A 25,727-nucleotide genomic window follows, 5' to 3' on the forward strand; every position below is an offset into this window, starting at 1 on the left:
GTCTTCCTCAACGCACAATGATTCCCTTGCAACTTATACCCAATACCTTAGTTTGGGCCATATCCCACCATCATAGTAGAGATTTAATCCAGATGGGATATGTGTGGGGTTATTGCATGTCATATGGTGGAAGTGATATTTCTTTGTGCCACCCACTTGGAGCATGATAGGCTTCACATGCGTTGGCATTATGGTATCATAGGATTATGAAGAGTGGAGTTAACTAATAGCTCCCTCTCCCTAGCTAGAGAGTTGTTATGGAGTGACACTCTACTTATTTCTAATTCACTTGAAGATGGCACTCAACCTATTTCTAATTCACTTGAAGATGGCACTGAGATTGGAGTCTTGAACAAAGAGCTATTAATATATGTGGAATTGTGTTTTTGGAGTGGCCAATGATAATGAGTTTCATAATTGGAAAAATGGTGACTAAACTAAACCCTTAAGTAAAGAATATGTTTTTGCTTAGTTATGAAATGCTAAGCCCAAATTCTAAAAATATTTTTTCCTTTAAAATTGAAAACCTAATACTCTTACCACTCAAAATAATAAGAATAATAATATAAATACAATGATAATAATTATTATTATTTAATTTTAAGGTCATGGCTAACCCATACACTAAATTGTTGTATGAACCCCATTTTTTGTGGAACAAGGGACCTATCTCTACACAAGGATTTGACTATTAAGTCTACAAAGACATACATACTCTACTTTTTATTTGACTATTAAGTCTACAAAGAAAAACATACATACTCTTACTTTTTAAAAGGAAACACATATACTTAATCATTAGGCCTACTCAAACTGTATCACCTACCACAAAAAATAACAATAATTTTAATACTACGAAAATAAAAATAATATGAACTATCAATTATATCACTAATTCATAATTAATATATATAGTATGTAGTGTGTATATCTATAGTGAAATACATAATTCACATATATAGTATGTATATATATAGTGAAATACATTGTCTTCCATATCTCTATACAGCGCTATTTATAGAGTTGAATGTGAAATGCTGGTCAGCTATATGTGACATAATACAAATTCAAAAAAACTGTACCAGTGTAACGTGAATAATCACTATCTTTTCATGTTTGATGATGTAGGTTGCGATGCCTCTCCCATTAACGTAATAATGATAGGCGAAAGCTTTTGTTTTCGTCTAGATGCAATGCATTCTATACAGTCGAATGTGAAATGCTCCACGCTAATGATATATGTTGCACTCTTTATTGAAAAATGGGGAATAACTACCATAGGTTAGATGCCATTCCAACCAACATCACTATGACAGGTGAAGGGTTTTTTTGAGTTTGCAATTCAGGGTGGGTTTTGATCTGTACTCACTCTAGAAATGATCTATGTGTTTCTCCCAGACCTTGAATCTACTGGAGCCCGGCAACGCAGCTTTCTTGTGCTCACCTTCGCCACGATACTCTGGAAGTTCGGTTAACGATTTAATTTAAAAAAGAAGAGTGTTGCAGGCAGAAAGAAGATATGAGTGAACTCCAGAAGGCGTGGTTCTACAACGAATATGGATCCGTGGATGTGTTGCAATTCGGTGAAGTCCCTGTGCCAAAGCCGGGGCCGAGCCAGCTTTTAATTAAAATCCGAGCGGCTGCCCTCAATCCCGTGGACTTTAAGAGGCAGCAGGGCTTATTCAGAAGGGCAGATTCTGGCATTCCGGTATTGACATGGTTCCATTCCTCCCGTGTTTTTTAACAGATGCTTTTTATACCATTCCCCGATTTGCAGTAGTACGATTTATCTTCATCTGGATCTGATAATCTCCCCAATTTGTGATTCATGTTAGAATTTCTGAATTTAACATTTTAAATCTGGATATTCTACTGTTTATGTATTTTTTATCATGGTTTTTTGAATAATTGGTCCGTGTTATGTAGAATGTGCCGGGCTGTGATGCGGCAGGAGTGGTGGTCGAAGTGGGCGATGGTGTTACCAAGTTCAAGAATGGCGATGAGGTCTACAGGGACATCCAGGATTTCGGAGCGGGCAGGTCCAAACAGTGGGGAACCCTCGCCAAGTACACAGTGGTGGAGGAATACCTGGTGGCGCCGAAGCCCACTAATTTATCGTTCGAGGAAGCAGCGAGTCTGCCGCTTGCGATACTGACTGCGCAGCAGGCGTTCGATATAGCGAAATTTGAGAAGGGGCAGAGCGTGTTCATAGTGGGAGGAGCGGGCGGAGTGGGCAGCCTCGCTATTCAGCTGGCGAAGCATGTGTATGGAGCTTCCAGGATTGTTTCCACGGCTAGCACTGGGAAGCTTGACTTCGTTAAAAGCCTGGGGGCAGATGTGGTCATCGATTATACGAAGCAGAGCTACGATCAGATCTCCGAGAAATTCGATTTCGTATTCGACACCATAGGTCAGTCACTCACTCCCCTTGCTTTGCTTGACTTCACCTGTCAGGTGGCCTAATCTATGTTTTTATCTAATTTGCAGGGGATTCAGCGAAGTCTCCGGTGGTGGCCAAAGAGGAAGCCAAAGTTCCACTCGAGGAAGCCAAAGTTCTGGACATAGCTTCGTTTCAGCCTCACGGTAGGGTAGAATTTTTTTGGGTTAGACGTATGAGTACGGTTGAATCGTCTAACAATATATCTTACGGCTAAGATTAGGACAGAAAGGCATTTGGGGGAGTTCATTTCAGAGAGAAACGCCTTAGGGCGTAATTAAAAATGTACCATGTGAAATGAAATGTATAACCCTATAAGTGTGTAATCAATCTCCACAAGAAGCAATGTCGACCCAAACATCTGTCGGCTCAAATTGTGCATCCAACGAGAAGCTTGTGTGTTTGACATCTGTAGTTGTCTTAGAGACGCCTAGTCGACTAGACGGCTCTAAGACAACTACGCTCAGAGCCATCTAGTCGACTAGACAGCTCTAAGACAACTACGAATGTCAGACACAAGGTTTTCGTTGGATGCACAATTTGAGCTGACGGATGTTTGCGGGACAATGGTCGGCGTTGCTTCTTGTGGACATTGATTACACACTTATAGGGTTATACATTTCATTTCACATGGTACATTTTTAATTATGCTGTAAGACGTTTTCCTTTGAAATGAACTCTCCCAAATGCCTTTCTGTCATAATCTTAGCTATTAGATCTATTGTTAGATGATTCAACGGTAATCAACCGTCTAATTTAATAAAAATTCTTATAAAACATAAAAAAACCTTAACGTATTAGCCGCGTTTGATGCAGAGGAGGGCGGGGGTGTAGAGGGGCGGAGTTGCTACAGAGGAGGGCGGGGGACCTGCAAAGGAGGGTTTGGGCAGAGGATTGCAAGAGGATGACGAGGGTCGCAGAGGACGAGGGGCCTACTTCTTTGCTGCACGAGGGCCGTGTAGGCCGTTTTTTTCTGCAGGAGGTGGAGGGCCAGGAGGATGATGACGGCTACAATGAGAAATAATTAGTTGGTCGTTTTGCCTTCCATCCGAATATGGTGCCCTCTACATCACAAATGGTTATGGTGGTAGTTATTAGGTTTTATATATATTCTGGGTTACTGTTCTCCTTTCTCATTTTATATTTTGCTTTATGTTTCCTGCCTTTACTATACTATTGTCAACCACTATTCTATTTTGCTTATATCCATTGCTGTTCGTGAGAACCTGCAACTCAGGTGTATGGAGGATTGATTCTGCTCTGCCTAAGGACAAAGCCCTACAAGTTATCTGTTGATAAGCTTGTCCCTTCACTTGAAAGCCTATGCCTATAATCGCAACAAGCTAGAAACAACAAAGAAAACTAAACAGGTGTGTTTTTTTGGAAACTAATGCAGAGTTCTTATTTTTGTTTCAGGTTAAATCTTCAAAGAAAATGAACCTGATAGTATTATGATACAATTAATTTTAAGTTTTATTTCTTTCTGAGTTTTCCAATGTACTGCATATTCCTTTGCTTTATCTGAATTTTCAATCTTCATGGAGGCTCGGTTAGACAACCAACCTTTTTTTCCATTTATCTCATTTTTCTCTTTTGACAGGGCAAGGCATGGTTGTTGTCATTTTGGAGTTTAGGATTTGCTCATCTATCGCTTTTTTAGACTTTACCCTCCTCTGCTAACTAGCACACCCTTCACATGCTAGGCTGCATTACAAATAAGTCAGAGTGCAAAGGCTAAATTGAGGAAGTAGACTTTTCAATCTTCTTTCTCAATCACCTTAGCCATACATTTTACCATTAGATATTTCACATTTTATTTTCTTCGTCTTCGTAGTTAATGAGTTTGTATTAGGATCTGTTTTCCATTGTTTCTCAACAATAAATAGGCCTTCGAGCCTTATTGTAACACAGTTCAGAGGCATGTAGCCACCACATCTCTTTTTAGAGATAAACTACCATTGCCCTGGCTGGTTTATTTCCATTACTGTTTGTAAGCATATTTCAGTGTTTTACATTAATGAAATGAAGTATTATTTCTGCTGCATATTTGTGTTTATGGTTATCTCTGTAATTTGTTGTGTTCCTATTTAAGTCCGAATCAGTGGTATCAGAGCAGTCTGCTTTTTTTTTTTTTTTTCTGTTTTTCTTTGCATGTCCCCAATGAGGTCGGGATATAAGGAGTTAGGGCTTGAACTGGTCGAACCTTTGCAAGACCAGCCTTGCAAATCCCGACGGCCTTCCATGGCGGATGAGAAGAAAGACAAGGGGGCAAGAGATTCTATCAAAATCTTGCTTGAAGAAACCCTCGAGCGACAAATGAACGCGATGATGGATAGCTTTGCGCAGATCCTTCAGCGGCTACCCAGAGGTGACGCATCAGCTTCCAACAGCTACTTTGGAAATGCCACACCGTTTAAGGTACAAGTTAATTTTGAAATCCCCATTTTCGAGGGTCAAATAGACACAAATGCCGTAGATAAATGGTTAAATCTGCTAAAAGGGTATTTTTCTGTTCATGAATTTTCGAGTCGGGAAAAGATTGTTTTCGCTCTTCTCAAAGCAGCCCCCCACGTTAAGGATTGGTGGGAAATCTACTGCGAGCAAAAGAATGAAAGCACAGGCTCACTATTTTCAGCCGCACGCACTTGGAATTCATTTCGAGATGCCATCAAGGAGCAGTACCACCCTGTCAAAAACTATGAGGACAAATACATAAAGTGGACCACGCTGCGGCAGGGACGGGACCAGGATGTGCCAGAGTTCACAAACATTTTTCATACCCTTCGCACACAGTTGGGTATCAAGGACTCTGAGCCGCATTTGGTACTCAAATATCGCGGCTGCCTACACAGATACATCCAGGAAGAGATGGAGTTCCTGAACATCTCCTCGCTCAGCACAATGTACCGATATGCTGTCAAAATCGAGCAAAAGTTCAAACAGAAGAAGCGAGACTTTGGATCTGCAAATCCGAAGCCCAAAGGACAAAGTCAAGGCGGGGTGACCCAAGACAACCCGTCGAAGCCGCAAGAAAAGAACAACACCACGAAGCCGAAGAAGGACACAAGGAAGTGGTGTGAGTTCCACAAGAGTCCCACTCATGACACAAGTGAGTGTCAGACCAAGCAGTCGCTGGTGGCCGAGTTGAAGGCTTCCGAATTAGATGCATGTTTCGACCCTGAGCCAGAACCCGACAAGAGGAATGGAAAAGGGAAGCAGATCATTGATGTGGATCCCAGCGCCACTGTTGCCACCGCCAAGATCCAGAAAAATGAGCCCGAAGATCTAGAGGAGGGGGAACGTCTTTTCCACTCACAGATGTGGGTTAAGGGTTCGCCGCTGCAATTCATTGTCGACAGTGGCAGCCAAAAGAACCTCATTTCAGCAGAGGTCGTGAAGCGGTTGGGCCTACCGACTACACCACACCGCAGCCGTACAGTATCGGGTGGCTTCATGAAGGACGAGATCTCAAAGTTCGCTAGCAGTGCTGCCTTCCCTACAGCATCAAGCCCTTCACAGACGAGGTATTGTGTGATGTTACACCTCTGGATGTTTGCGATGTATTATTAGGACAACCATACTTGTGGAGGCGACATGCTATGTATGAGTCAACGCCTCGCACTGTCATTATTTCTTTGGATAATTCATTATACAGGATGCCGGAGGTAGTCCCACCTACCGCCACCTCTTTGATCACTGCCAAGAAAGGCAGCAAGCTCATATCACAGACTAGGAAATTTATTTTCTGTCTGGTTCGCTCCCAAAGTAAGGGGAAGATCGTTGCTACATCCATGACCCCCGCAAAGGGTTCCTCCACGTAGCAACAACAACAAAGGGATACGGTCATGACAGAACACAGGAACAACTTCTCCTCACCCACAGGGGTACCACACAAGTTTCAGGTGGGTGACAAAGTTTGGTTACATCTGCAGAGAGAATGCCTTACCAAAACCCATCAGAAACTCAGACCACTCCGACATGGTCCTTACACCAGTCCCAAGGCAACGGGCAACAATGCTTTGAAGCACAACATTCCTCCATTTCTTCGCTTGCACCGAGTGTTTAATGTGCACTGTCGTCAACCATACTTCCCACCATTTCTGGACACATCAGAGATTGTAGAACAGCTCACCAAAGACCCAACTCAGCAGAAGCTTCTTCATCTCAGGGAGGAACTCAACGCAATGAGGACCATTGCTTCCTAAGGGGGGAGGAATGATCCAGGTGGATGTTGGTGGCCACCCACCTATCCCATTTGGACCCCCACAACTGTCTCTTTCAGTTTTTTTAGTTTCCTAAATTGTAGCACAGTTTACTATTTTTAGTAGTTTTTCGGGTCCTGAACTTCCGGAGCCATTTTGAGGCCCTAAACAACGTTTTTTTGGAAATCTAGGGGCAACATGGGTCCATGGACAAATGTTTCCCTTCCCAAAGTGGTAGTGCTCGGATAGATCTTTCTAACGAGCTATTATATGCGTCAAACGAAGATCGTATGCCAAAATTACGACCTCGGGAAATTGATGTACCAATTTACCCAAACGGGGACCACAATTTGGCGTTTCATCTTCTAGGGTTAGGTTTTGGAATGTTAAGGGTTTTCCATTGTTTCTCAACAATAAATAGGCCTTCGAGCCTCATTGTAACACAGTTCAGAGGCATGTAGCCACCACATCTCTTGTTAGAGATAAGCTACCATCGCCCTAGCTGGTTTATTTCCATTACTGTTTGTAAACATATTTCAGTATTTTACATTAATGAAATGAAGTATTATTTCTGTTGCATATCTGTGTTTATGGTTATCTCTGTAATTTGTTGCGTTCCTGTTTAAGTCCGGATCAGTCTTAGTGCAAAGGATAAATTGAGGAAGTAGTCTTTTCAATCTTTTAGGCCTTTATATGGATATCTTTCAGGGATGCTTGTCATATAGCCTTTATATGTTCAATGTCTGGTCATGAATGAGGTGGGTGTTTTGTATGATCTCTTGTTTCAGATACTTGACAAGAGATGTAATCCTGTCTTAATCTATTTTTGTCAACCTATAAATTGTTATCCTGGAATTGGAACCTTTTATCACTTGCATTATTTTTTATCTCCAATTTGAATTTCAGCTGGCCTTGAGATCGCAACCTTGAGGTTAGAATAGGTGGTCTGTCTCTATGCTGATCGGGATCGTTTGGGACTGTTTTTAGCTGTCCGGAGTGGAGTTTCACCATTTGAAATTACATGTCAAGCTCTCTTGAATGGAGGTACTTGGCAGAGTTTGAGGTTGTTTTGCTTAGAAGAGCTGCAAACCTGTAATCTTGTTTGTTATAAATGACACCAAGCTTGTCGTGTTCTCAATCATTAACATTCTTTGCATGAGGTTTTTATGAGATACATTTCAGTGTTTCGAATATGATTGTTTATGGTTTTCCACCACCCATTGGTTGAGTGGTACGACACCTGCATTTTGAATCTTAAGCAACAATAGTTCATGCTAAGGCATCCTATGCCACACCATTGTATCAGCACCCAATGGTACCAAGCTGGAAATTCTCCAATAACTTCAAAAAAACATGAATTTTAATGGTGTGCTTCTTAAAAAGTCTAATTTGTTATCCTCAGGAATGTGGTCTATTGGTAAGTAGTGAGATGACTGGGCTTGTATTAAGGTGGAGACTTGGGTTCAAAACCCTCCAAGTGGGTGTGTATGAGACCAGGTGCAAGCCCTTGGTGACTTTGTTAGCATAGATACACCCCTCATAGAATGACAGCTCAGCTAAGGAGTATCTATAAGACCATTTTTTAAAAAGTTATATATTATTTTTTATATGATCATTTTTCTCTTGTAGTTGTTTATATGGACATGATTCTGTCTTTTCAACTCTTTAGGGGTGTGGTTGTACAGCCTGAGTGGGCCTAATGGTTACGAGCATGTGTTTCGTCCCAATAGGTCATAGGTTCAAACCCAGAAGTGGGTAGAGTGTGAATTCAAGATCAAGCTCATTGCTCTAACTTATGAAAACTTGAATTCAATAAGCAGGAAGTTACCATTTCTTTCAACTTCTCAAGCCAAAACATTTTTGCACAATGCCTTTCCTCGAAGACATTTCACATGGTTGAGTCCTTTTATTTACAGCAAACCTAAGTTTTATTTCTTTCTGAGTTTTCCAATGTACCGCATATTCCTTTGCTTTATTTGAATATTCAATCTTCATGGAGGCTCGCTTAGACAACCAACCTTTTTTTCCATTTATTTCATTGCTCTGTTTTGACAGGACAAGCCATGGTTGCTGTCATTTTGGAGTTTAGGATTTTCTCATCTATCGCTTTTTTAGACTTTACCCTACTCTACTAACTAGCACACCCTTCACATGCTAGGCTGCATTACAAATAAGTCAGAGCGCAGAGGATAAATTGAGGAAGTAGTCTTTTCAATATTTTAGGCCTTTATATGGATATCTTTCAAGGATGCTTGTCATATAGCTTTTATATGTTCAATGTCTGGTCATGAATGAGGTGGGTGTTTTGTTATGATCTCTTGTTTCAGATACTTGACAAGAGATGTAACCCTGTCTTAATCTATTTTTGTCAACCTATAAATTGTTATCCTGGAATTGGAACCTTTTATCACTTGCATTATTTTTTATCTCCAATTTGAATTTCAGCTGGCCTTGAGATCGCAACCTTGAGGTTAGAATAGGTGGTCTGTCTCTATGCTGATCGGGATCGTTTGGGACTGTTTTTAGCTGTCCGGAGTGGAGTTTCACCATTTGAAATTACATGTCAAGCTCTCTTGAATGGAGGTACTTGGCAGAGTCTGAGGTTGTTTTGCTTAGAAGAGCTGCAAACCCATAATTTTGTTTGTTATAAATGGCACCAAGCTTGCCGTGTTCTCAATCATCAACATTTTTTGCATGAGGCTTTTATGAGATACATTTCAGTGTTTCTAATATGATTGTTTATGGTTTTCCACCACCCATTGGTTGAGTGGTACGACACCTGCATTTTGAATCTTAAGCAACAGTAGTTCATGCTAAGGCATCCTATGCTACACCATTGTATCAGCACCCAAAGGTGCCAAGCTGGAAATTCTCAAATAACTTAAAAAAAACGTGAATTTTAGTGGTGTGCTTCTTAAAAGTCTAATTTGCTATCCTCAGGAATGTGGTCTAGTGAAGTATTGAGATAACTGGGCTTGTATTAAGGTGGAGACTTGGGTTCAAAACCCTCCAAGTGGGTGTGTATGAGACCAGGTGCAAGCCCTTGGTGACTTTGTTAGCATAGATACACCTCTCATAGAATGACAACTCAGCTAAGGAGTATTTATAAGACCATTTTTTAAAAAGTTATATGTTATTTTTTATATGATCATTTTTCTCTTGTAGTTGTTTATATGGAGATGATTCTGTCTTTTCAACTCTTTAGGGGTGTGGTTGTACAGCTTGAGTGGGCCTAATGGTTACGAGCATGTGCTTCGTCCTACTAGGTCATAGGTTCAAACCCAGAAGTGGGTAGAGTGTGAATTCAAGATCAAGCTCATTGCTCTAACTTATGAAAACTTGAATTCAATAAGCAGGAAGTTACCATTTCTTTCAACTTCTCAAGCCAAAACATTTTTGCACAATGTCATTCCTCGAAGACATTTCACATGGTTGAGTCCTTTTATTTACAGCAAACTCAAGTTTTATTTCTTTCTGAGTTTTCCAATGTACTGCATATTCCTTTGCTTTATCTGAATCTTCAATCTTCATGGAGGCTCGGTTAGACAACCATCCTTTTTTTCCATTTATTTCATTGCTCTGTTTTGACAGGACAAGCCATGGTTGCTATCATTTTGGAGTTTAGGATTTGCTCATCTATCGCTTTTTTAGACTTTACCCTACTCTGCTAACTAGCACACCCTTCACATGCTAGGCTGCATTACAAATAAGTCAGAGTGCAGAGGATAAATTGAGGAAGTAGTCTTTTCAATCTTTTAGGCCTTCATATGGATATCTTTCAGGGATGCTTGTCATATAGCCTTTATATGTTCAATGTCTGGTCATGAATGAGGTGGGTGTTTTGTTATGATCTCTTGTTTCAGATACTTGACAAGAGATGTAACCCTGTCTTAATCTATTTTTGTCGACCTATAAATTGTTATCCTGGAATTGGAACCTTTTATCACTTGCATTATTTTTTATCTGCAATTTGAATTTCAGCCAACCTTGAGATCGCAACGTTGAGGTTAGAATAGGTGGTCTGTCTCTATGCTGATCGGGATCGTTTGGGACTGGTTTTAGCTGTCCAGAGTGGAGTTTCACCATTTGAAATTACAAGTCAAGTTCTCTTGAATGGAGGTACTTGGCAGAGTTTGAGGTTGTTTTGCTTAGAAGAGCTGCAAACCCGTAATCTTGTTTGTTATAAATGACACCAAGCTTGCCGTGTTCTCAATCATTAACATTCTTTGCATGAGGCTTTTATGAGACACATTTCAGTGTTTCTAATATGATTTTTTATGGTTTTCCACCACCCATTGGTTGAGTGGTACGACACCTGCATTTTGAATCTTAAGCAACAGTAGTTCATGCTAAGGCATCCTATGCTACACCATTGTATCAGCACCCAGTGGTACCAAGCTGAAAATTCTCAAATAACTTCAAATAAACATGAATTTTAGTGGTGTGCTTCTTAAAAGTCTAATTTGTTATCCTCAGGAATGTGGTCTAGTGGTAAGTAGTGAGATGACTGGGCTTGTATTAAGGTGGAGACTTGGGTTCAAAACCCTCCAAGTGGGTGTGTATGAGACTAGGTGCAAGCCCTTGGTGACTTTGTTAGCATAGATACATCCCTCATAGAATGACAGCTCAGCTAAGGAGTATCTATAAGACCATTTTTCAAAAAGTTATATATTATCTTTTATATGATCATTTTTCTCTTGTAGTTGTTTATATGGAGATGATTCTGTCTTTTCAACTCTTTAGGGGTGTGGTTGTACAGCTTGAGTGGGCCTAATGGTTATGAGCATGTGTTTCGTCCTAATAGGTCATAGGTTCAAACCCAGAAGTGGGTAGAGTGTGGATTCAAGATCAAGCTCATTGCTCTAACTTATGAAAACTTGAATTCAATAAGCAGGAAGTTACCATTTCTTTCAACTTCTCAAGCCAAAACATTTTTGCACAATGCCTTTCCTCGAAGACATTTCACATGGTTGAGTCCTTTTATTTACAGCAAACCTAAGTTTTATTTCTTTCTGAGTTTTCCAATGTACTGCATATTCCTTTGCTTTATCTGAATTTTCAATCTTCATGGAGGCTCGGTTAGACAACCAACCTTTTTTTCCATTTATTTCATTGCTCTGCTTTGATAGGACAAGCCATGGTTGCTGTCATTTCGGAGTTTAGGATTTGCTCATCTATCGCTTTTTTAGACTTTACCCTACTCTGCTAACTAGCACACCCTGCACATGCTAGGCTGCATTACAAATAAGTCAGAGTGCAGAGGATAAATTGAGGAAGTAGTCTTTTCAATCTTTTAGGCCTTTATATGGATATCTTGCAGGGATGCTTGTCATATAGCCTTTATATGTTCAATGTCTGGTCATGAATGAGGTGGGTGTTTTGTTATGATCTCTTGTTTCAGATACTTGACAAGTGATGTAACCCTGTCTTAATCTATTTTTGTCAACCTATAAAATGTTATCCTGGAATTGGAACCTTTTATCACTTGCATTATTTTTTATCTGCAATTTGAATTTCAGCTGGCCTTGAGATCGCAACCTTGAGGTTAGAAAAGGTGGTCTTTCTCTATGCTGATCGGGATTGTTTGGGACTGTTTTTAGCTGTCCGAAGTGGAGTTTCACCATTTGAAATTACATGTCAAGCTCTCTTGAATGGAGGTACTTGGCAGAGTTTGAGGTTGCTTTGCTTAGAAGAGCTGCAAACCTGTAATCTTGTTTGTTATAAATGACACCAAGCTTGCCGTGTTCTCAATCATTAACATTCTTTGCATGAAACTTTTATGAGATACATTTCAGTGTTTCTAATATGATTGTTTATGGTTTTCCACCACCCATTGGTTGAGTGGTACGACACCTGCATTTTGAATCTTAAGCAACAGTAGTTCATGCTAAGGCATCCTATGCTACACCATTGTATCAGCACCCAGTGATACCAAGCTGGAAATTCTCAAATAACTTCAAAAAAACATGAATTTTAGTGGTGTGCTTCTTAAAAGTCTAATTTGTTATCCTCAGGAATGTGGTCTAGTGGTAAGTAGTGAGATGACTGGGCTTATATTAAGGTGGAGACTTGGGTTCAAAACCCTCAAAGTGGGTGTGTATGAGACCAGGTGCAAGCCCTTGGTGACTTTGTAGCTGCACCCCTCATAGAATGACAGCTCAGCTAAGGAGTATCTATAAGACCATTTTTTAAAAAGTTATATATTATTTTTTATATGATCATTTTTCTTTCTGCCATTTCAGGCGACTTTCATTTATGTTTTATGTTAAGCCTATCATGGGCATTTGTAAGAGGACCTTCCCTGGCATTTTTGTCATTTTCAGTACTTAAACATCTGTATTGTACGATGGAAGGTTAATGTTTTTAACCACTTCTGATGCTATGTGGGGGTGATCCAGTGTTACAGCATGTGGAAGACTCTGTATGTATCCCTACACTTACCTACACATTTGAGTTATAATATATTTCTATAATATATATTATAGAATTAATGAAAGTTGAAATTATGAAACTTCCTTTTTCAAAGTACCTTCACACAATTGAGTTATAATATATAATTCTAGGATATTATAAATTTAATGAAAGTTTAAATTATCAAACAACATTTATGGGATAACTAAAATATAACGAATTACCAAAAAGTTTAAGTAGTCATCTGTTGAAAATTATAGTTCAAATTATGAAAACAACATTTATGTATCTAAAATAGGACTAGCAAAAAGTTTAAATCATCATATATTGAAAATCACAATTCAAATCATCAAACAGAAATATGTAAATATGAAAAATTGAAATAGCAAAAATTTCAACTCATCATATGTTGAAAACCATAGTATATCTAAAAAAAACTGGGGATTAGGAAAATGACATAAGAAAAATGTGGTATGTTTTTTTAAAGAAATTTATTTATCTTAATATTTTATATAATTGTAATGTTTATATGTTTAGAAGGTAACTAGGACTGAAGCATCACTCAGGGTGATGAGAAAATATGCTATTTGTGGCATAATTTATTCTACAACAAAACAGGGGAGGCAATGCAGGTTTTGAATTGAAAATATGTTGTGTAATGTGAAGGCGATGTCTACTCTTCTTCTAAAAAGAACACGAACATGCATCATCTCCTTCGTCTTCTTCTGGATTTCTCTCTTCTTTTTAATATCATTCTCATGTCTTGTAGCAGTTAGTCTCCTCCTTCAAAAGCAATATTTCCCTGCTCTGGAAAGAACATGTTGAGCATTGGAAGATTAATCCCATGCCACTCTCTTTGTCTTCCCACCTCATTCTTGTCTGACAAGCAAGCAATCTCTAGCCATAATTTTCAAATGTGTCAGAGCATTGGAAAATTAATCCCATCTCCCTCTCTCTGTCTGCCCACCTCATCCTTGTCTGGAAAGCAAGCAATCACCAACCATTATTTTCAAATAAGGGCGGTCTATGGCACCAAAAGCATCATATAAATGGGAGAGTTTATTTTTCACAAGAATGTGCAACAAAACAACATTTGTCATTTGACTTTTTCACTCTGATATAAAGAGTCTAAATTTGCATTTAAAGGCAATGGAGAAAAATAGTTAAGGTGAGTTGCACCCATAATTGTAAAGCATGAAATAATATTTTCGAACTGCTCCTGTTTCTAAATCTGATTCTCAAAAATGCAGGCTGGCATCTCTATGAATTTGATGTTATAAGTACTCTTTTTGAACTCTTCTTGTGCTAAGGAAGCCATAATAGTCAACCCTTCATGTACCATGTTTGATGAAAGGAACGTTACAACTAATACTGGTGCACAAGAAGAGTTGTATTGAATGTCCTCATGAACTCTCAGAACATTTGTGAATCTCTTTGATTGAAACACATTGTCCACTTGTGAATGCTAAACTTTCCAGCTTTCCTACAATGGTAAATAGTCCGCAGAATTGAGGATTTAGCATGTCTGTTAACATAATTCTCCAAGAATCATTTTTTTGTCATGTGGAAAATCTGTATAAAAGGTATTTTCAACTCTTGCACTGGCGTGGATGCCAATGCCTCCATTACTCTAAAACGTGGAATTATCCTCTTTTCAAAGTTGTATGTCAACAGAAGTGGATACTTCACGAGATCAGGCAATGGAAGCTCCACAGAATTGACCATAAAATCTACAATACTCTACAAATTTTCCTCTGAAAACCTGAGAATTCATGTTAGAATTTCTGAATTTAACATTTTAAATCTGGAAATTCTACTGTTTATGTATTTTTTATCATGGTTTTCTGAATAATTGGTCTGTGTTATTTAGACTGTGCCGGGCTGTGATGCGGCAGGACTGGTGGTCGAAGTGGGTGATGGTGTTACCAAGTTCAAGAATGGCAATGAGGTCTACAGCGACATCCAGGATTTCGGAGCGGGCAGGCCCAAACAATGGGGAACCCTCGCCCAGTATACTGTGGTGGAGGAATACCTGGTGGCGCCGAAGCCCAAAAATTTATCGTTCGAGGCAGCAGCGAGCCTGCCGCTTGCGCTCCTGACTGCACAGCAGGCGTTCGATATAGCCAAATTTGAGAATGGGAAGAGTGTGTTCATTGTGGGAGGAGCGGGTGGAGTGGGCAGTCTGGCCATTCAGCTGGCGAGGCATGTCTATGGAGCTTCCAGGATCGTTTCCACGTCTAGCACTGTGAAGCTCGAGTTCGTGAAAAGCCTGGGGGCGGATGTGGTCATCGATTATACGAAGCAGAGCTACGATCAGATCTCTGAGAAATTCGATTTCGTTTTTGACACCATAGGTCAGTCACTCACTCCCCTTGCTTTGCTTGACTTCACCTGTCAGGTGACCTAATCTATGGTTTTATCTAATTTGCAGGGGATTCAGCAAAGTCTCAGGTGGTGGCCAAAGAGGAAGCCAAAGTTCTGGACATAGCTTCGTTTCAGCCTCATGGTAGGGTTGAATTTTTTGGGGTTTCATCGGCAGCCCTTATCTCGATTGCAGATTCATTTAACATTCTTACATGGCTATTTGGATCCACTTTTCCGTCGTTCATATTAGACAGCTCTGAGACAACGATGGATGTCAGACACAAGCTTCTCGTTGCAAAAGTTTTCCGAGGTAAATAATTCCGATAATGAATATGAACGACGGAAAAGTGGGTCCAAATAGCCACGTAAAAATGTTAAATGAATCTGCAATCGAGATAATGGCTGTCTGCTGCCACTTCAGTCTTCTTTTGACCCACCATCCGACATCCTATTTCTGGTGTTCAAAACGAAACTTAGTTTTGCACAGCACTAGGTGGTGCCACTGTCAATTTAACGGCACTCGAGAAAGAAAGATGGCATCTACGATGGAAGATGTCCTGACCCAGGAGGTGAATGCTGTTGAAAAGCTTCTGTCCAATGGAATAAATCATCTTCAAGTGCAGGATAAATATATCCTGCCTCCCAGTGAACGGCCCCAGCTGTCTGAGGTGTCTTACTCTCAGAGCATTCCGGTGGTGGATCTCCAGGACCTGGATGGCCCTAACAGAGCAGAGGTGGTCCATAAAATCCAGCATGCATTGGAGGAGGATGGCTGTTTCCAGGTAGACCATATACCTCAATTCCAACTCATCTGCAATCTTAGACTGTCAATTATCAGGTTCCCCGTGTCTAATTTAGGGTTATGATTTCATCTGACTCTTCTGATTTTATGTTGCTTCTGACTCTTCTGACTCTTCATATGATTTGTTTTTATGGCCACATATCTTGTGGTTGATCTATGTGAGTGCAGATAGTGAACCATGGTGTGCCAGAAGTAACCATGAAAAGCATGATGGAAATTGCCAAAGAATTCTTCGAAATGCCCGTGGAAGAACGAGCATGCCTCTACTCAGAGAACCCTAGTCAACAGGTTAGGCTTGCTACTTCAATATTCGCAAAGAAAAAGTCCTTAACTGGAGGGATTATCTGAGGCACCCATGTCATCCTCTGGAGGAAGTCATAAGCTCTTGGCCTGAAAAACCTGCAGCCTACAGGTATTCAATCAATTATACACTGTTAGCCTTTTTCATAGCTGTTGAACTGCTGAAAAGATTGAACAGGCTAGGAATTGAACTAAAACCTATCCCAAGATGGGGAAACTGGCACCTGGTCAATATTTTAGGTCTTTTACTTTTATTTTCCGCTTAAAATGATGGGAATCGGAACAGGTGATTTTTTCTGGAGCCAGGAATTAAAGGATAAGACAGTGTTGGATCATTTCAAGATCGAATATCCAGAGAATAACAGTGAATAAAAGTTATCCTTAAAATTGATTCAAGGAGCCTTCATCAACATTATCACTATTACTGGACCATCCACGACCCCGTTGAACTCTGCGCTTCAGCTTTGGACTCTTGTATTAGGATGGCCAGAAGTAACTTCTGTTACAAGGAGTCAGTTGAGAGGCACCCAAAAATAGAACAGAATGTAAAGATGAATAAAAGTATTACATAGTTTCAATTACTGAACATATAGTATTACATAGTTTCAATTACTGAACATATTTATGTGTATTTACTGAACATATTGTGACCGATATTATCTGTGCCTGTTTAGCAGTTTCTATTTATATATGTAATGTGAAGAAATTTCGGAATCATAGTTTTGTATTTTAAAAATTTTCCAGTTATGTTTCCAATTAGCTAAACGCGGGTTATTTCTATGTTTTAGGTTTTATATTAAAAATTTGGTTAAAAAAATAATTTATTTCCAACTAAAACTTTTGAATTTCAGAGGCAGTGTTATTCCAGTGTTTTTAAATGAATGATTATTTGAATTTCGTCCCATGTTTGATGTGTACCTAATATTTTTTTAAGGATTATTTTATTATTTTGATTTTTCTATATTTTTTACGTTTTAAATTAGAAAGTTGAGTATCATATAATTTTGATAAAATAAATTTAGAATTATTATGTTTTTTTTAATTATTAGCTATTTTTTTCAAGTGTGGTTTTTTTAGAATTATCATGTGTTTTTTTAATTATTTGCTATTTATTTCAGGTGGTGGGATTTTTTTTAAAGAGTAATGATGAGTCAATTTGTATTAGTTAATAGTAAGCTATATTAATTAATAGCTACCCATAATAATTATTCTCACTAATAATTTGACAAATTAAATTATAATAATTTTCTGGCTGCCGTTGAGAAAACATAACTTTCCACTCTTAATAAATTCAAACTTACAATCAAAAACTTAACCATTCACTCTAGAAAAATAACTCTTCACCTTCAATAAATTTGAAAAATAACTCTTCACCTTCAATAAATTTGAAATTAAGATTAATTCTGAACTTGAACTATTAAGGTTAATTTGAATTCAAAATATCTTTTGTGATTAAAAACCTGAACTATTCACCGGTTATCTAGAACCGTAAACTCTGTCATTTTTACCGATGATCCATCATTAAAAACGCTGAACTCTCTTATCTTTTTACTACTTGATGACCACTGAACTTTTGTTCAGTTGAAATCTCGTGTCTAACAATTTAAGCCAAAATTCCTGCAAACAAATTTTTTTAAATGTATATTATACTTCAGAAATGCATAAGCTAACGAATCTATATCATCGTAGTTTTCGGATTTAATATGAAATTCAATCTATGGCATTAAGATTGCACTGTTATTCCCAAAAAACAATTCAACCCTTCAGAGCATAAAACCTGCTACCTGATTCATTGATATTAAAGCTTTTTCCTCAACCATTACTGATTTATTGATATCAGAATGAATTATTTCTATCAAGGTTGATCTCAACCAATCAGATTCATCTATATGAACTAAAAACATTCATGGCAGACTCACAACCAGAATCTGCCCCAATGGTGCCATCGTTCTGAAACAAAAGTTCAGCGACCATCAAATTACTTTGCATCTATTTGGGAAATTCAAAGTGCCCAATCATCTCAGAAGCGACCATCAAATTACTTTGCATCTTTTTAGGAAATTCAAAGTGCCCAATCATTTCAGAAACTGTCCAATGGAGACTCTTGAATCTATTAAGAGTGAATGTTCTCATTAGCTTACCTCTGTAGCTAATGTAGTCACTTCTTTTTTTTGTGAAAGTAAGACACTTCTAGTTATGGTTAGGGTTGTTTCAGGAAGCCAGACCTTTAGATTCTTGTTTGATTATCTTGATTTTAATTGCAGATTTTGTATATCTAATAGATATAAAGCGAAGTTAAGTTATATGTGAACACAAAATCTTCAATAGATATAAAGCGAAATTAAGCTAAATGTGAACGACTGTGATCATATCAATTACATACATAAAATCTGTAATCCAAATAACTTCAAAAGCTCAAACCTCTTGAATACCGAGTATTATTCACCAACTTTAAACATTCAACACTGACCTTTTACTCAAACCGTAAATCCTTAATTCTCAATGCTTATAACGGAAAAATATACCACCCAGGTGTAGAGTTCAGGGCTAAGATAGAGCAAAGGTTAGATACTTCATGACCTGCATTGGGATTCATGGATTTCCTGCTCGTGTTTGGTGAATGCTATGAACTGGTGTCTCTTCTTCATATAGAGCAGATGTGTGATAGAACACTCGGGCAAAGCGTAGGGCTAACACAAACCAGAGGTTGGATGGATCACAACCGTATCCCGTAACACACAGAGCTCAGGGTTAACGACCAGGTTAACTTGCTTATCTCCCCCTCTTTTCCTTCGAGAGGTATAACATTCCTTGCATTCGTTCTTCTGTTCTTCGGGACATTGACTAATCGTGAAATCGATTGTATGGATAAATTTGGTTGAGTTGGAAAAGGACTGTGGTCCTTAGTGGCTTGCAATTGTTCTCTGTGACTGATTTTTGTTGACGTTGTGATGAGCTCTTTTCCTGCAATAGAAAGCATGAAGTGAGTTTGTACTTTGGCTTGCTGAAATTATCTTATTGTATATTCTGGAAATATTTTGAAATAACTTGCTTACTGTTCTTAGGACTTTGGAATATTTTCAGAATCTGCACTGAAACAAAGATGCTCACTTTCAAAGAGGAAGAAAAACTAGTATTTTTTAATACTTTGTGGTTACACGATTTAATGGCCACTATGGGCTTTCCACCCAGATTTGTGGCTTAGCTTGGCTTGCATGGTTTCTTTGTGAAACCCATTTGGTCCGGATTATGAATATATTTGGTTAAATTAGAGGGGTAAATTTATTAGGTTTTGTTTTTTTTTTTTTTTTTTTTAATTAGAATATCTTACTCATTTATCATGATTAAAAAAAAATATTAAACAAATAGGTTTGGAAAGAAACATTTTACTAGTTATTTGTTTTTATGATTTTGTGATAGTTTTTATCATGTTCTAACAATGATAGTATAAATGTGTGGTTTGGTTTTTAAATTTAAAAGAAGTTTGGTATTTTTGGTTTATTCTTTGAAAATGTTTATTTGTCACTTGAATTTGTGAATGCCTTCCCATTCCTTTAAAATGAATTTTTATCTAGGTTTAGGTTTAATGCCTAAGAATTATGTGTTTTTGGAAGAGAATATAAGTTCAAATCTAAAGGGGGCTAGAGTATGCACATCTTTGTAGACTTTAGCTGTGATAATTATTATCATTATTAATATCTCTGTAGACTTTAGGATTGGCTTGGCTTTAAATAGTTAATAGATTCACTCTGTTTTGAGTTGATTGGTGGACAATGGTATATAAACTATTTGTTTTTTGCAATATTCAAAGTTTAGCATATTTTACCATTTGTATTCTATTGGTTTAAAGTTTGAAATTTTTTTAGATAGTTTAAATCTGAGTTTTGAATGCTTAATGGGGCTTTAAGAAAAATCATATGAGTAGTGGTTTAGATATTGAATACAAAAGAATCCTAGTTTTTTTTTTTTTAAGAAATGGTTTAGTTCTTTAAAATAGGAGAACACCTTAGACTTATTCATTCAATATGGATTCCAAACCTGGTTTTGTTCGGAATATCTTGGTAATATTTTCTCTATGGCAAAGCCTCAATTAATTTATTTTCTCTTCGGTTTTGGTATAATAATCATTATACCCTATATCTCGTTATCACAATATTGAACGGTCTTAGCCTTTTTTTTCCTTAGCAACAATGTATTTCCTTCTTTATGGGGCATTCTTTCTATCTGTGTCACTTTCTTAATACAAGAGCATTTACTCAACTTTGCTTGTTGGAGGGTTCAATCACAAATCTATATCACTAGTAATATAGGGAAGTATGTTCCGATGATCTTGTCAATTTTCCTTAGAGGTCCTAATGTGATGTCACAAACTCAATATTACAAGCTCATTATTTTATTAGTTTGCTTGAAGGAAATGCCCTTAATCATTGGAAGGTTCTTGTGCCTTTTTATCTTTTCAGGCTCTCAAAATCCCTATATTGTTTCTTCTTACAAAAATAGGTGGTGGTGTTTCCTTTAGTAGGTTTTTTGTAATCTATAAGATTACATAACATAAGTTATGAGTAGTGTAGTTACAAAACTATATAATACAAACATTCTTTGAGTAATATACACACGTTCATACATAAAAGGACGAAGAAGAGAAAAATAGTCATGGAAGTAGCAAAAAGTTGTCCTTTATTATATCATATTAATGACCAAAAAATAAATCGTGGATTCATATCTATATATAAAGTTGTACTAGTTGTAGACAATTGGCATAACTAACTTGGTCAGTCGACCCATCCCAACATTCAACCAACCTGACTATCTAGTCGACTTACCTTCATAGTCAACTGACTTATTACAATTGGTCAACCTATTGGACTAGGTCCTCCAACATATCCCCTACCCTCAAAGCCTTCTTCATCTCAACGAAAGGAGAGTTTGTGTTGGAAATACTCAGGGAGGGTGTTGAATATATATTTCATGACCTTTGACGAATTTTCACTTATTTAATCAAGAATCGGAATTCACATCATGTAATCAATCATCGACAATGTATGAACATAGAGATTAAAGTTCAAATTAGAATTTGAAGAATAAATACTTGAAAACAATCTTTGATTTATTACAGTCTCTTATGAGGACACCAATACTCTATAACCACCAACTTACAAAAATTGTAGGGTCCGACCTATCAAGAAGATGAGAAAACCAATCCTCAAAAATCACCAACTTATAATAATTGCAGGCTCTAACTTGAACTCAACCATTAATGCACCAAAATTTTGGCTTCAAATGAAGATTTAACATGGCCTTCAAGACACAAGGACTTGGCATTCAAAACAAGCCTAAACAAGATCTTCAAATGTTAAAACTCAACCCTAAAACTTGGCCTTCAAACAATGGAACCAAGCCTTGAAACATGGCCTTCAAACAACAAAACTCATCTCCTGAAACTTGGCCTTAAAATAACAGAGTTACAACTTGGCCCTAAAGCAAGCCTAAACATTGGTATTCTCATCACCATAACTTGGTCTCCAAATACACCTGTACTCGACCCTTAAAAAAAGACCTCAAACAAACTAGAAACCCTTCCCAAGAACAATGCAAAATACCATTCAAAAGATTTTCCAAAACCCTTCCACAGAAAGTTGATTCATCTTGGCTTCACTTTACTTCTTCTTGGTTCATGATGTATGAACTTTTGTTAAATTTAGATAAAAGTTGTATGTTTTATGCTTAGCACAATTTACTTCAATATTCCTTTAGCAACCCAATTCCAAATATTTCCATTAACAATCAATTTAACTTAATCACATTGATAGTAAATGCATATAGAACATTAAAACATATGCAGAAAACAAGCCAAGGCAAGAGCACACCAGATTTGGCGGATGCCAGGGAAAAACCCCAATATGGGGAAAACGTTTTGATCCAATCTTCTTATTATTATTCAATAGTTCAGACAGAGAGAGATTACAAATATCAAATTTACTTGCCCTAAACAATGCTGACAAAAATCAGCAGTCAACAACAGTCAACTGCAACGCTAACCAGAAAGTCAACGTTGGTCAAATCATCATCAAAATGTCCTCAAAGTAGGTCCGCCAACAATTGTCTGATTTAGCCTTCCAGGAGAGTCAAAATCAGCGAAAAGAAGTTTGGTCAAACCTAGTCAAAGGATAGAGAAAAGATGCTATAATTTTTGTGGTCAAATCTAAAGTCAACTTGCCCAAAACACCTCGAAATTTGTGCCAATAAATGCGGCCTCAAAATATTTAAATTATTCCCTAAAAATTGAAGTCAAACTTGGTCAAATCAGCTCTGGTCAACATTGTTTTGTCCCAAAAAAATTCGGCCTGTTCTATCCCAGAAAAATTCGACCTCTTGCCACATGTGCGAAGAAGAGAGAGGTTGTCTCCACGCTGTACGGACCAATCAAGAGAGGAGAGAGACATGTGTGATGTGATGAGTGATATCCAAATGAGGAGAGAGGTCACTCCTATTTATACAATTCCTTGAGGGTGTTGACACACATCTATTAGGCTTCTTGAACCTACATTTGACTGAGGCCGACCTTGATAATTTGTGCATGAGAGAGAATAAATTCAAAATTCCACTTATGCTTGTTAGAATGAGATGATCTTTATATCAAAATTGGACCTCTCGAAAAAAGGAATCCAATGCAATAATCATATCCGTAATATGAGTTGTCCTAAGGTGGAATTTGGCCCTAGTTTCCAATTTTAACACTCCCTCTCAACTAGGGAGAATTCCACCTGCCAATCCATCTACCATCCTATCATCACTGCTCTGATCTACTCTGCTCTGCTGAAACATGAATTTATATGAAGAAGAAGTGATTAAGAGTGAGTCATAAGATCATACCACTCTCTACTGACAAAATTTAGTCCTTGATCCCAAATCAAGTTATTGAACACCTTGCATCCTAGTCATAGGGAATATAGAAGTACACATTGTGTCCATCAGTAGTGCTATGGTCCCTAACCATATTTTCTCAACTCATTGGCCAGTGGAGAGGTACTTCCCGTGAGTCCCAAACTCCATGGATAGGATTTATGTTGGTGCATCGACGGGAGAAGGTGAACCACTCATCCTGCTCATATGCCATAGGAGAAGGTGAACCATTCATCCTATGAATATGGCAATCATAGGTGAAAGTGAACCACTCACCCTACATACATGTTTCCGTAATCGTAGGGGAAGGTGAACCACTCACCCTACATACGTGTTTCTGTAATTGTAGGGGAAGGTGAACCACTCACCCTATGGTTGCTCATAGCTCCAAGAAGTACCCCAAGCCCCCAATATCTCCCAGATCTCAGTGTCCAAAACATACGGGAACTTCATAGGAGGGTCCTTCCATGAATCCAAGTCTCTCTCGGAAGGTTAAGAATTTGGACTTCCCCAAAGGCTTCGTGAGAATGTTTGCGACTTGCTCATTTGTTCTAATGTCTTGGAGCCTTATTTCTCCCTGTTGTACCATATCCCAGATAAAGTGGTAACTGATATCAATGTGCTTGGAGTAGTCATGGAACACGTGATTCTCTGATAAATGAATCACACTTTGGTGGTCAAAGAAAATCATTGTGGTATCCAAAACATGCTCAAATAGCTCACTGAAGAGATTCCTAAACCAAACAGATTCACAACAGGCTGTACTCACAAAAAATGATTCTTCTTCGACGGTACTTAAAGCAACCAATTTCTGCTTCCTGCTCATCCAATATATCGAAGCAGACCCCAAAGAGAAGCAACACCCAGATGTACTCTTACAATTCACCACACTACCAGCTCAATCAGCGTCTAAAAATCCATGTAGTCTCAAGTTCCCAACATTGTATATCAGTCTATAGTGGATTGTGCCTCAAGATATCTCAAGAGATTGTTAGCAACAACCGAACGAATTTGATGAGGCTCGACCATAAATTGACTCAACGTGTTCACAATGAAGCATATGTTAGGATGGGAGTTGACCAAGAACATTAGGACCCCATAAGTTGATGATAATTGGAAGGGTTTTTTAATTTGATCCCAACAACACTTCCACATATCTTTTTGAAGTTGAGCTCCATCTGAGTAGATACGGACTTGCAGTCCAACATCCCACATCTCTCAAGTAGCTTCACAATCTATTTTCCTTGAGAAAGGAAAATCTCACCTGCCTTTTGCCAGACCTCTAGTTCTAGGAAGTAGTGCATCAGTCCTAAGTCCTTCATCTCGAATTCGGAAGTCAAATACCTCTTGCATTGATGAATGAGAGGGTCATCACCTATCAGGAAGAAATCATCCACATAAAGGACCAGAATGAGAGGCACGTCCTTTTCAACCTTGACGTATAGGTTCGTGTCAGTGTCACTTGTAAATCCCAGCTTCATAAGATAGCTATAAATTCTCTCATACCAAGCCTTGGGGGCTTACTTCAACCCATAGAGGGATTTCTTCAACCTGCATACATGTGTCTTACGATCTTGAACTTTAAACCCCTCAGGTTGTTCTACATAGACTTCCTCCTTGAGTGAACCATGCAAGAAGGCAATTTTAACATCCATTTGGTGAAGGCTCCATCCTTAAGAGGCGGCAAGGGCTATGACTGAATGGATGGTGGTATATCGAGAAACTGGTGCAAATATTTCATAGTAATCTACTCCTTCCTTTTGAGAGAAACTTCGAGCAACAAATCTGACCTTGAACTTTTCAGCACTCCCATCAGCTCCTTGTTTGATCTTGTAGAGGTATTTTGAAGTGACCATTGACTTGTCCTTGGGTCTAGGAACTACATCCAGACATCATTATTCATGATCGACTCATACTCCTCGTTCATCGCATCCTTCCAAACTTGGTGTTTCACGGCTTCTTCGAATGTGCAAGGCTTAGATTGTATAATGGTACTCATAGCAACTAAGTACCCTTGGTACCTGTTCTACTTCTTGCTTTCACAAAATGTCCCCCTCATTGAAATATGTCTCTCGACATATTCAAGAGCATCTTTGAGCCACAAAGGTATTTATCTTGATGTTGAGGGCTCACCAGGAGGTCGATCAATGGGATCCATCAGACCTTCCACATCAGGCATCAGGTAATCAGATAAAGGCTCATCCTTCTTTCATGCATCATCATCATCATTGTCCTTCCTAGGGATAGGAAGATCTCGAACTTTCCTAAAGCAAAAATCTTCATCGAAAGTGACATCATGAATTATTTC

General features: G+C 38.3%; 1 protein-coding gene and 1 pseudogene across 3 annotated transcripts; both read left to right on the forward strand.

Moving 5' to 3' along the window:
- The first annotated feature begins 1,138 nt into the window (after positions 1–1,138).
- LOC149148172 (2-methylene-furan-3-one reductase-like) lies at positions 1,139–15,081 on the forward strand. Of its 2 annotated transcripts, XM_089442176.1 has the most exons (3): positions 1,139–1,708; positions 1,927–3,807; positions 14,921–15,081. In XM_089442176.1, exons 1-2 carry the CDS (start codon positions 1,520–1,522, stop codon positions 2,461–2,463), a joined length of 726 nt encoding a protein of 241 aa, XP_089298302.1. In that variant the 5' UTR covers positions 1,139–1,519; the 3' UTR covers positions 2,464–3,807; positions 14,921–15,081. The 2 variants fall into 2 exon arrangements, with proteins under 2 accessions (XP_089298302.1, XP_089298303.1); XM_089442177.1 differs by lacking the exon at positions 14,921–15,081 and having other exon boundaries at positions 1,645–1,779; positions 1,927–3,029.
- Positions 14,612–17,231, forward strand: LOC149148173 (2-methylene-furan-3-one reductase pseudogene; annotated as a pseudogene). The gene is made up of 4 exons (XR_016263188.1): positions 14,612–14,824; positions 14,921–15,404; positions 15,482–16,196; positions 16,385–17,231. The product of XR_016263188.1 is annotated as a 2-methylene-furan-3-one reductase pseudogene (transcript).
- The last annotated feature ends 8,496 nt before the right edge of the window (positions 17,232–25,727 follow it).

This window comes from Pinus tabuliformis, chromosome 9 (assembly GCF_031772625.1).
Source record: "Pinus tabuliformis cultivar Carrire ecotype Pingquan chromosome 9, CPIR1, whole genome shotgun sequence".
In the NCBI taxonomy this organism is placed as follows: Eukaryota; Viridiplantae; Streptophyta; class Pinopsida; order Pinales; family Pinaceae; genus Pinus; species Pinus tabuliformis.

What these genes read in the sequence shown, in the direction of transcription:
- LOC149148172 (XM_089442176.1), top strand. Translation starts at nt 1,520, where the DNA reads ATGAGTGAACTCCAGAAGGCGTGGTTCTACAACGAATATGGATCCGTG. An exon ending in GGGCAGATTCTGGCATTCCG is followed by an intron (nt 1,709 to 1,926) that starts GTATTGACATGG and finishes CGTGTTATGTAG; the next exon opens with AATGTGCCGGGCTGTGATGC.